At 44.9% G+C, this 12,396-nt stretch overlaps 1 protein-coding gene across 1 annotated transcript in view; it reads left to right on the plus strand.

Annotated features, from left to right (window-relative positions):
* Positions 1–2,588: 2,588 nt before the first annotated feature.
* LOC136864690 (alanine aminotransferase 1) overlaps positions 2,589–12,396 on the plus strand; it is a 129,146-nt gene continuing 119,338 nt past the window's right edge. Inside the window, exon 1 of the mRNA XM_067142003.2 lies at positions 2,589–3,314. Within this exon, the coding sequence (XP_066998104.1) occupies positions 2,991–3,314 (324 nt within the window). The 5' untranslated portion in view covers positions 2,589–2,990. The remainder of the gene's footprint in view (positions 3,315–12,396) is intronic.

Genomic DNA, 12,396 nt, shown 5'->3' on the forward strand with positions numbered 1-12,396 from the left:
CTCTCCGATGGTTAGGTGGCTCTAACACCTATTTTTAGCGATCTCTGGTGGGCTCATTCCCAGTTAAACTTCAGAGAAAATTAATTTGTTATAGTTGGCAAACATTTTTTCTGAGGATTATGTTTTTATGTGCCGAAGTAGTCAGTACTTCACCAGGTTCCTCCTCTAAGGTAATCTGTATATCACATGCCTGTTACTAATTTATCTAGCCAATCAAACCCACGGGGTTGTATGGGAATTTAGCCGATCGGCGTTCTGGATTTTAATTTAATCTGGAAGTTTCCCCTGCGGAGCTATTTAAGGAGAGGCCTTTGGGGTCGTCTTGTCTGATTTGCTTCGGTTATTGAGAGTGCGACTTGACGGAGGTTAGAGACAACCAGGAGGCAGGGCGCTAAAAGGTAATGGTAGAATTTACGTAAACATTTCATTGTGCCGGCGTGTGTGCTCGAGGGATAAGATCTCAGCAGTTTCCCTAAAATCTAATATGTAATATTTTCTTTTTTGGGCTGAAATGCGGGACCTTCTGCGCAGTCTTCGTACACTATTTATATTCCCTACTGAGAAAATATTTAATGTAAGGGAACACGAGTGGTGACCCTCAGTACTCTCCCCTTATACTTTTGAGCTGGGTGACTGAAGTTTTCAACCTCTAAATGTTGGAAACCATTGCCTTGGTTTTTAAATTTCCCCCTTTAGTATCCCATTTTAGTATGGAATTACCCTCTGCGTCATTGGGCCTTAAGCCCACTTATTTTCTTGTGTTTTTTTTTTCGAATGTTCATTAAGGAGTGCTGGTGTTTCGCTCCTTGCCTTTTGTTAAAGGCCTGTTTTGTGTAACCTTTTCTTTTCCTTCTTAAGGCACCGGGTGAGTTGGCCGTGCGCATAGAGGCGCGCGGCTGCGAGCTTGCATCCGGGAGATAGTAGGTTCGAATCCCACTATCGGCAGCCCTGAAGATGGTTTTCCGTGGTTTCCCATTTTCACACCAGGCAAATGCTGGGGCTGTACCTTAATTAAGGCCACGGCCGCTTCCTTCCAACTCCTAGGCCTTTCCTAACCCATCGTCGCCATAAGGCCTACCTGTGTCGGTGCGACGTAAAGCCGCTAGCTAGCCTTCTTAAGGCCTTGTAGTATATGTAATTTAGCTCCTGTATTTTCTTTATGGTTCTTCGGGTAACCGTGTCTACGTTTAGGTTCCTTTAAGGAACAATACTTCCCCTGATTGTGAAACATCGTATTGGATGAGCCCATCATGGGGCAATCTGTGTATGAACACTATGAAGTGGGGTCAACCTCGGGGTTACCAGTGTAATTGAGATTTTAAATAGCAACTGATTGCTTGACTGAGGCTAGCCTCTATGTATATTGTAGCTCAGACTCTATAATATTGTACCTGTTTGGAGCAAATATGCTCTTTCATAATATTGTACCTGTCACGAGCAATTATGCTCTTTCATGTGTAGATAAACGACTGGGAGTTTCTCCCAATTAATCTTGTACCTGATTAAGAACTTCTAAGTCCGATCCATTGTTTGAGGTGACAAGCTCGTTGTTAATAGTATCCCCAAGTAATATTTGAACTATTTCTTGTTATGTCATTAAATTACTCTCTCTGTTTTTTAAGAAAGGAAAGAAACAAAATTTCCAATTTTTCTTAAGGTAAATGTTTGGTCTATGTGATCCCCTGCCCAGCCATTCAATCCAGGCGATTCCTATTCCTCCGTGAGCCACGGAAACACGGTAATAATAATAATAATAATAATAATAATAATAATAATAATAATAATAATAATAATAATAATAATAATAATAATAATAATAATAATAATAATAATAATTTTCCCCATGGCGCAACAGGCCCGAAGGGCCATGGCCTACCAAGTGAATGCTGCTCAGCCCAAAGGCCTGCAGATTACTAGGTGGCGTATGATCAGCACAACGGATCTTCTCGGTCATTATTCTTGGCTTTCCAAACCGGGGCCAGTATCTCACCGTCAGATAGTTCCTCAATTGTAATCACGAAGGCTGAGTGGACCTCGAACCGGCTCTCAGATGCAGGTAAAAATCCTTGACCTGGTCGGGTATCAAACCCGGGGCCTCCGGATAAGAGGCAGACCCTACACTGTGGGGCCGGCAGTAATCATAATAATTTTATTGCAATTTTGCTTTTTCGCCGCACCGACAGAGATATGTCTTATGGCGATGATGTAATAGGAAAGGGGCCTAAGAGTGAGAAGGAAGCTACCATGGCCGTAATTAAGGTACAGACCCAGCATTCGCCTGGTGCGAAAATGAGAAACTACGGAAAACCATCTTCTGGGCTGCCGGCAGCGAGGTCCGAACCCACCATCACCCGAATGCAAACTGACAGCTACGTGACCCAAATCGCGCGGCCACTCGCTCGGTTAGTAATAATAATTCCTTCGCTTCTTCGGAGAAATCATCGCAAAGCAATTTACTTTGCCCTACGTGTATTGTGCGATAGACGTGTTTAGAAAATTGGATTTCAGCCAGTTCCGGCGTGACCTTGTCGTCTGAATTGTACTAAATTTAGCGGTATATTTTACAATCTTGTAATGCAACAATCGTAATGGAATAATTATTATGTAAGGTTTAGGGAATCTCCAAATTTATATAATTTCGTTTAAAAGAGATAGAGTATAATATTTGTCATCCTTACGCATCCCAATGCAAATGCAGCTTCAGCTGGGGTAGTTGCCAAATATGCTAGTCGTATAGTACGCGACTTGAGTAAGTACTGTGCAGTCCAGAAGGAGGAAATGCGTTTTTAGATATGAGTGGCTTTAGTTCGTGAACTATTACTTGAATGTGTAGAAATCTTGTGGCCTTTGGACTTAAGTGACATTGAAATTAAGCTTGTATAAAAAACATGCGTGTGAAATTTCATCGATAAAGATCATCCTTGGTAACAGACGGTTTAATCTGATTGTCGAATACACAGTGCCGTAGTAATATCTAGTCTGCAACCAAAATGAATTTTCAAAATATTTGTGTAACCATGGCAATCCGGGTTAGAAACACTGGCGTACAAAGGAATTACGGCAGTGTGAAAGGAGTTATGACTCGTGACGTTCCGCCAGCTGGTAGTTCAAACAGGAGAGGGAATTACTTGCGTTGCCGAGGAGATAATCATCAGTATCATTTTGCACGTGCAGCGGTTACCAGCGCAGTGAACATGACATCAGTAAAAACTGTCGTTTTAGAAAACCTGAATCCAAACATCAAAGTGATGGAATATGCGGTTCGAGGCCCACTTGTTATCCGAGCTTCAGAAATAGAAAAGGAACTGGAAAAGGTAAATTTGCCATATGGAACTTAAATAACACTAAATTGACGATAAGTATTAAGAAGTTTGTATTCATCATCTGCATGTGTTTTCTGTTGTGATGATGATCAATCATAATTGAACGTTACTAATTAAAGAGAGAACTTGAGAAGCAGGAATCGTCCCCTGGAAAGCGGCCAAGCTAAGGTTATTGCGCCGACCTAACCAGGCGGTAATCATGCCTAACATCCCCTATTTAAAATTGTACAGTTCTTGACAAGAATTCCTGGAAATGGTTACATTTTTTGTTTCCTATTGGGTCACTGGCATTTAGACTAGAAGTAAGAATATACCACCTTTCGTAGTTGTCGATCCCGAAAGGGTAAGTAAGCATAGTTTGACTGGCTAGAGGGGGCGTGGCAGTTCGCATAGAGTTGTTCATTAACGCAGTTTTTAAGGAAGGATAGAGTTTTTGACGAGTATTATGCAAGTGCTAAATACTATTCATTACCAAATGTTATTAACTGCTATTGTATTTTATCTGACTGTAGTTATGATAAGACACCTAACCTATATTATCTTCTGCAAGTTGAGCCCCTTGTAATTTAGATTTTTGAAATGCAAGATCACATCCCAGTGGTTTGTATTCTACATGAAAACAAGCTTGTGATAACACTATATAAAATATTGTTTAACTGATTGTCAGCTTTCTGTTTGCAGTGTAGTGAAAGTACTTAGAACCAAGAACCCCAATTTCATCAAGAGAGTTACAGAATGATGCTAGATATTTGACATTAAATTATAGAAAAGTCCTATGTCAAGCTTTGTTGATAGTTCAGAGAGGCTAATTGAGAATTTGACCTAATTGGTGTAATATTGGTTTAAACAGATGTTACCTGAAATATATTGTTAGAAACACATTTTTAAAAGACTTATATCATGTAATGATGTAATCATACTGGAAAATAAGCTCTTGGTATATCATCACAGGCACCGAGTAGGAACACATCATACTACTATCCATAATTTCCATTCAATCACAACCTAATTTTTCAGGGGCAGTAATTTTCATTCAGTTGCAACCAAACTTGTTACAGAAAGTAACTGTGGTATCCAAACCCTAACCAGTTGCTGGTAGCAATGGTTGTGAACTACACTAAAGTAAACTGACTAACCTAATTTAATATTGAGCTTTCATGACTGCATTGTATTATCCGCACACTTTATCTTGGTGCATTTACACCCTAGTGCTGAATCGGTCGACCTCGGCGATCTTCGAGATTCGTACTGGCAACCTTTGAAACACAAACTATGAATCGCTTAAGCATCGTTGTGCGACATCTGGCGTACACTTTACGTACTAGTACTGTTGCTGTTTACACAACAAATCCAAAGTATAGAATTCAAGCTAGGAACAAGATTCGCATCGAGAAATGTTTTATAATGTTATATAATGTGTATGTGACATAGTTGTTGGCTTAAGATGATAACGGTTTAGAAATTTCATATCGATCGATCATATTCTCGATTCAATTCAGATTTCATTTTCATTCAGTTGGCAGCACCAGGCAGCACTATCGATACCGGGACAGCTCCCTCCTTACTCCTCACCCCCGTACACAAATGCACCAAGATAAAGTGTGCGGATAATACTTTCAGCTTATACTGATGGATAAGACAAGTCATAGTCAAATGATTATGATTTGTTTGTTTACAACTTGCTTTACGTCACATCGACACAGATAGATCTTATGGTGACGATGGGCTAGGAAAGGCCTAGGAGTGGGGAGGAATCGGCTGTGGCCTTAATTAAGGTACAGGCCCAGCATTTGCCTGGTGCGACGTAAAGCAACTTGCATTGTACTAAACACGTGAACACTCGACTAAACTGAACCTTTACATTATATCAATAAAAGTAAACTTCCACCTGTTTAATACTATATATTAATTACTTGTAGAACATGTTCCATTCCTTAGGAACACCTTCAGCTCGCAGCACATGTGACTGGGCAAGTGAGAATCCCTCGAATAGATAAAATAATGTTACGAATAAAACTCCATCTGTTTCATTACTCTAATTTATATCAGTATGACCTAATAAATGCGCGTGCGCACACACACACACACACACACACACACACAAACACACACAATTCTAACCAGCTATGAATGGCTACACTTAGTAATTACTGTCTGTTTACAAATCTGTCTTCTGTACACACACCAGGGAGTCCCGACTGGTTGGAATTACCTGGGGACAGCTATAATCCTTACTTTTACTTTCCCAAGTCCACTCAACTCGTACAGCAGCTGTGTGTAGACCGCTGGATTTGAACACAGTGCCACTGGCTACACAAAACACGATGACTGTTCGTTGGTTCGACTCCACAGATAGTCCGGTACTTCATACAGTCACATGCAGTGAACAACTAAACAACTCAACAGTATTCAACAGCAGGATGATACTCACACAGCGAACATTAACACACGTCCATTTATCCTCCCACTCATGATAGCAGGTTTCCTCGCTGGCTCACGGCGATCCTCAGTCCTCAGAATTACACAAACACACAGTACAGTCTTCTGTTCTGTCGTCTCCAATTCATGCACTCACTGGCCTCTCCGACACCACAACAACAGCTTGCTCGCATGGGCCTTGTATTTATACCTCGATGTTGGGCCACTAGAACATTCAGGGTTCAGCTGGAGATCAAACTTTCCTGGCGTATCTTCCAGAAATCACATGGAGAAACTGGATGAAGGGAACAATAGAGGAAGGACCATGACATGTCCCCGGGTGGGCTGGGAAGTTCCCCGAGCTGGCTTAGTCATCCCCTTTCAGGTAATGCCGAAGGGGCTGCGACAAGGCTGATGGTCGCTTGAGCACGTAACATCGCCCCCCTTCAAGAGCTGATCATCCCGATAAGTTACCTTCTTCAGCTCCTCCCCCGTAAGGCACCAATTAGTTCAGATGCACTACCTTTATCTTGCTTTTCGGGCTCCGTTGTATGCGGTAGATGACGTCATTTATCCTCCTGTCAACACGGTAAGGGCCTTCCCAGCACCGACTGGAGTTGGAAGGACAAACCTCTCTTGCTTATGGGGTTATGAAGTCATACCAGGTCTTCTTCCTGATATCCGGTAGCATTCGCTCGTTGGTCGTATCGTGCCTTGATTCGGTCGCTCTCTATTCTCAATCTCTTCTGGACAGCGGCGTGTACATCCTCTAGTTTCCTTGCTAGATCGAGGCAGTACTGGTCGGTGGCGGCAGGTTGACCGAATGCTAAATCCACGGGGAGGTGTAGTTCTCTCCCAAACAGTATCCTAGCAGGTGTGCATCCAGTGGCCTCATGCATTGCAGATCAGTACACTAAAAGGAACAGGGGAAGATGACTATCAGAGTCTCTCTGATATTCGCTGATGACTATTCACAGGTGATTCTCAATGGTCCTATTGAATCGTTCCACCATTCCGTCTGATTGGGGATGTAGAGGTGTGGTCTTCCGGGTACCCAACAAATGGCACAGATTTTGGAAGACCGTCCCTGATCGGAATGCAGCTCCAATGGTACGCCGTATCTGCTGACTCACTCACAAGGATTTTCACCACCGTAGTCGCCTCCCGGTTTGGAAGCTCATACTCCTCCAGCTACTTTGTGAAATAATCAGTGACGATGAGTATATAACCATTTCCTCTATCACTGGTTGGGAATCGTCTGGTCACATCAATTGTCACTTTCTCGAGGGGCGCGCCCACGTTTAAGTCCTCATTTGGAGTTTGTTTCATCGTCGCCATAAGACCTATTTTTGTCGGTGCAACGTAAAACAACTAGTAAAAAAAAAAAGAAAAGAAAGAAAGGAGTTTATGTTTCCGACTTTGTCCCTTGCTGGCAGCACGCTCGTTGCATCTAGGGCAGAAGTCTTCCACTTCCGATCGGCACCCTACCCAGTAGAAGCTCTCTCAGACCTTTTCCAAGGTCTTCTTGACTCTGATGTGCCCTCCCGAAACTCCACCATGATCTTCTTTCAGGACATCCACTACCATACTGCATGCGACAATCACCTGCTCCCGGAGAGTCTTTCCATCGCTGCTTTCCCAGGCACCCCCTGTGGGTGGGGGACGCAGACGAAGAACACACCCACGGTATCCTCTGCCTGTTGTAAGAGGCGACTAAAAGCGGCGACCAAGGGATGATTGGATTAGAACCATGAAACTACTTGTGATTAGTACCACCACGCGGGGAACACCACGGGTCGCTATTACTTGCGCATAGTACCACTATGTTAGGTACCAAATAGGTTTGTGATTAGTAGCACGCAGGAGCACCACGCGGTCAGGCTTTACGGTACCTGTGATTAGTAGCACTAGATGAGCGACACCAGGGTTTGGCTTGCCTATGATTAGTACCCACTATATAAGGAACACCACGGGATAGTACGAGTCCCTGTAGTTAGTACACTTATGTGATGAAAACCATAGGTTTGTGTTGCCTGTAAATGGCGCCGCTATGTGCGGAACACCATACGTCTGTATTAAATGTGCGAATTTCATAACCTGTCAGTAGTACCATAATGTGTGGAATACCGCGAGCCTACGTTACTTTTGATTAGTACCGCATTATGACAAATACCATGGTTCTACTTTCCAAGCGAGAAATACCATTATGAGAGGCCAATAACCTATATTTTGGACCCCTTTAGCTTGCAAGCATCACCAATTCAGTATTGAGCTATAGAAGCAGTCCCTTGGTCAGTATTACTATTGTTTTCCGTCAGTTTCTGAGACTGAGGCATTACGGGTCGGCTCCACTGATTGTTTTAAATTCATATCCATCCGTTCATTTTTCGTCCCCACGCTTTGAATTCTGGTCAGTGGAGGATTTTGGATTTTATTTTTTCATTGCATTTCGTCTCATTTCGTACCGTCAGGGGCTGATGACCTCGATGTTAGGCCCCTTAAAACAACAAGCATCATCATCATCATCGCTTTCCCAGGCGCACTTTGGCAATCCATCCCTGGTCACCAGCGAGTCCCATTGCGAGCAGTACTACTTAGTTTTGTTGCTAAGGTCACTGACGTTTATCCATCCAGGCCTTGGTAAGTGGGCAGTCTTCCACTCGGCCAGCAGTCCGATGTCCTCGTCATCCCTCTGCGCATTAATCCAGGCTTTGTGAGTCCAGCTTCCTTCGAATTCTACGGTGGTCGTCCGGCAGGGAATGTCGTGTTCACCTTCCCTCTTAGAGCAGAACTTACAGTCTTTGGGACAAAGCCTCAGAGATAGAGCATCAGTGCTGGAATGTAGGTGACCCTTGTGGTGTTTGATCACATAATTGTACTGCTGCGGTCTCTCCAGCCATTGTGCAAGCTGTCCTTCCCAGTTCTTGAAATTTAGAAGCCACCTGAGTGATGCATGGTTAGTTTTGATGAGGAATTCTTGGCCATACGGGTACTTATGAAAATGCTCGATGGTCTTCACAATGGCCAGCAACTCTTTCCATGTGACGCAGTAATTTCTTTCCAGTTTGGAGAGGGCCTTACTGAAGTATGCAACTACCCGCTCTTCTTTTGTACATGACCTGAGATAGGATGCCCCCAGTACCAAATTTGATGGCGTCCGTGTCGAGCACAAATTTCAACCCAGCTCTGGGATATACCAATACTGGTGCTGAACATAGTGCGTGCTTCAGGTGGTAAAAGCTTTTTGGCATTCCTCTGTCCAGGTGAACCTTTGGTCATTCTCCGTAAGACGATGCAACGACTTGGCAATGTTAGCAAATCCCCAGACGAATTGATGGTAGTAGGTGCAGAGGCCCAGGGATCTTCGAAGCTGAGACTTGTCCTTAGATACTGGACACTCCCTCACCGTCATAGTTTTCTCAGGATCTGTTCGGACTCCTTCCTCCGAGCTGATATGGCCAAGGTACTGTACTTCCTTCCTGAAGAGCTGGCATTTCTTCGGGCTCAACTTCAGCTGGGCTGCTCTCAATTTTTCTAGAATCTCCCTCAAATTCTTCAGGTGCTCGTCGAAGGTGCTTCCGAGAATGTTGACATCATCCAGGTAAATCAGGCACGTCTTCCAGTGCAGGCCTCTCAGCACAGTCTCCATCAGCGTCTGTTGCCGGGGCATTGTACAATCCGAATGGCATTACCTTGAACTGCCAGAGACCATGTCCAACTGAAAATGCAGTCTTCTCTCGGTCTTCAGGGTGAATCTCTACTTGCCAGTAGCCATTTTTCAGATCCAGCGTAGAGAACCAATTCGACCCTGATATCGTATCCAGAGTGCCATCAATCCGGGGTAGCGGGTAGCTGTCTTTCTTCGTGACTTCATTTACTCTTCTGTAGTTGTCTTCTGTAGTTGTCACAGAATCGAGTAGAGCCGTCCTTCTTCTTCAGCAGTACTACCGGGGAGCTCCAAGGACTTTCCGAGGGTTCTATTACTTTCTGTTCTTTCATTTATTCGATCATCTGGTCTACTTCGTGTTGTTTCACGAGCGGAACACATCGAAACGGAGCCTTCATCGGCACGCTGCCACCCACATCAATCCGATGTTGTACGATTTTTGCCCGGCCGAAATCTTTGCTGTAGAGGGAGAAGACGTCTTGATACTCCAGCAGCAGGTCTTCCAGCTTATCTCATTGCCTGCATTCTAGGTTGTCGGTGGATTTTTCATACACGTTCCGCATGGCTTCTGCCATATTCCGCCCTGCTCTCGCTCCTGTGTCTGGCCGATCCGACTCAATGGCTTTGCAGCGAGCAATCCATACAACTGGCTCACAAACTCCTAGCATTGTGCCTTGGTGGAAGTCGACATCGTAGTCATTCAAGTTAATCAGTCGAACGTGTGCTGATCAAGGTTTTGGCAATCAGTAATCCCTTTGTTTGACTGTTCTGATATTCCGGCTCCACAATGGCTGTCAAACCTCCAGCAGCCCCATCCACGTCCACAGCCACGTCCACCTCTGTCCTTGCTGGGATGGTCAGGTCCTCTCATAGCTTAACCTGGCATAAAGCAGTGCCTTCCCGCACTGGTCGCATGGCAATTTCTTCATCCCCGTACCGAAGCGTGTTGGTGCTCATATCCAGGATGATTTAATGTTCGTTCAGAAAGTTGAATCCCATGATTAACTCGTCCACGATGTCCGTAACGAGAACCCGGTGCTTCACTGTCTGCTGCCCTACAGAGAATTCCATCACTGTCTCGCCGTGGACAGGTCTCGTCTCTCCTCTGGCAGTAGCCAGGCTAAGGTTCACCAGCAGGGGTCGAATTCTCCACCACTGCGCAACTGTTGGCTTCACGATAGTCCTCGTTGCTCCAGTGTCAAACAGCATGCTCCATGCTATCCCGTCTATGACTGCATCTACCATTAGGCAGCTACTATCTGATCGCAGTCTCGTTACGCATGCGTGGGCTGCTGGGGCTTGACGACTTTCCTGAGCCAACCTTCGCTCCCCCCCCCCCCCATGGCTGGTTAATAGTCGTTTCCCTGACTGGTGTATTTCTCGGCCATCGGGACGTCAGATGGAGGCTTGCGTCTTTGGTGGTCTTCGCAGTTCCGGCTCATATGGCCCATGGTACCACAATTCCAACAGATGGCAGGTCCTTGAGGTACCCGATGGCTAGAGCGTTGTTCCGTTGCCTCATTCGATGGGTTCCGTTTGGCTTCATAGAACCTTCCCACGGCTTCGAGGAAATCGGTCAGGGACTTATAGTCCTGCAGCCGCGGAGTTTCGTCCACTTCCAGGGATCACACCCTAGTTTGTAGTCTAGATGCCTGCTTCGCGACCTGGTACTTCAACGCGTGGCTGAGAGCGTCTTCCAGGGTCTTGTGGCAGGCGAGGTGAAGGGCCTGTTGAGTATTTGGGTCGCGTAATCCATCTATGAAGGTCTGCCTACCCAGCTGTCCGAGGAACTCTAAAGGATAGGCCAGGTGAACGAGACAGGCGACATCTGTCTCAAATTCCTGCAGTGTCTCCGTACTCTTCTGAGTTCTGGTTCGAAGCTGGGTCTGGTATGCCTGTTGTAGGTGGCGATCTCCGTAACGGGCATCCATGTGGGCTACTAGCACGGTGCAGTTGCTCTGAGCGTCTTCTGGTGATGCCAGTAGTACATTGAGGGCTTCCCCTCTCAGAGCCATGATAAGGGCTGTAGCTTTGTCCCCTTCACTCCAGTGGTTAGCGAAACAGGCCGCCTCGAACTGCCGAAAGTACATACTCCATGGTACCTTTCCGTCAAACGTTGGTGGCATCACCTTGGTCGAACTCTGTACTGCGCACGATGGCCCATCCACATAGGTCCCGTCTCGTACATTATCGCTTAGCTGGACAACTTCTCACTTCATGTCTGACAAATTAATTTTTGATCGACCGTAGCTGTTTTATCGTCATCTTTTCATCAATTTTCTCAAGTTCCCACTGGACCGTGTTCATCTTGTTTTCAAGTTCGTCTTTCACTTTAGTTATTTCTGTCTGCAGAATATCCTTTATCTTGTGGTGACCCTGCTCGATCTGTCTCTGTACATTTTCTACCTTCTTCTGGCATTCTTCCATCTTATTCTTCGTCATTTTCTGGCCTCTTTCTGTCTTCTTTTGCCAGTCTTTCATCTCCTTTCAATTTTCTTTCATCTTCTCCATCTTCTTCGTCATCATATCGAAGAGCGCATTTAACTGTGCCTCCAGTTTCGTGAGGCCCCTGGTCTCAACTGCCATGCAGTAATTAACAAAAGATAAAAAAGATATTTATATGATTGTGCATTCACTGTACACCAGTGTTCTGGAATGTTCATGATGGCGGTCGAAACCCAAAGTATCTGGTCCGCTGATTCACACTGATTGCAGTGATGTATCACACATGGGGTCTATTCTAACTTCTGACACCATTTTGTTACAAATAAAACTCCATCTATTTCATTACTCTAATTTATTTCAGTATGACCTAATAAGTGCGCACACACACATATAAACACACAATTCTAACCAGCTATGAATGGCCACACTTACTAATTACTGTCTATTTACAAATCTCTCTTCTGTACACACACCAGGGAGTCCCGGCTGGTTGGAATTACCTGGGGACGGCTATAATCCTTACTTTCACATTCCCAAGTCCAG

The sequence above is a fragment of the Anabrus simplex genome, chromosome 2 (assembly GCF_040414725.1).
Source record: "Anabrus simplex isolate iqAnaSimp1 chromosome 2, ASM4041472v1, whole genome shotgun sequence".
NCBI lineage: Eukaryota > Metazoa > Arthropoda > Insecta > Orthoptera > Tettigoniidae > Anabrus > Anabrus simplex.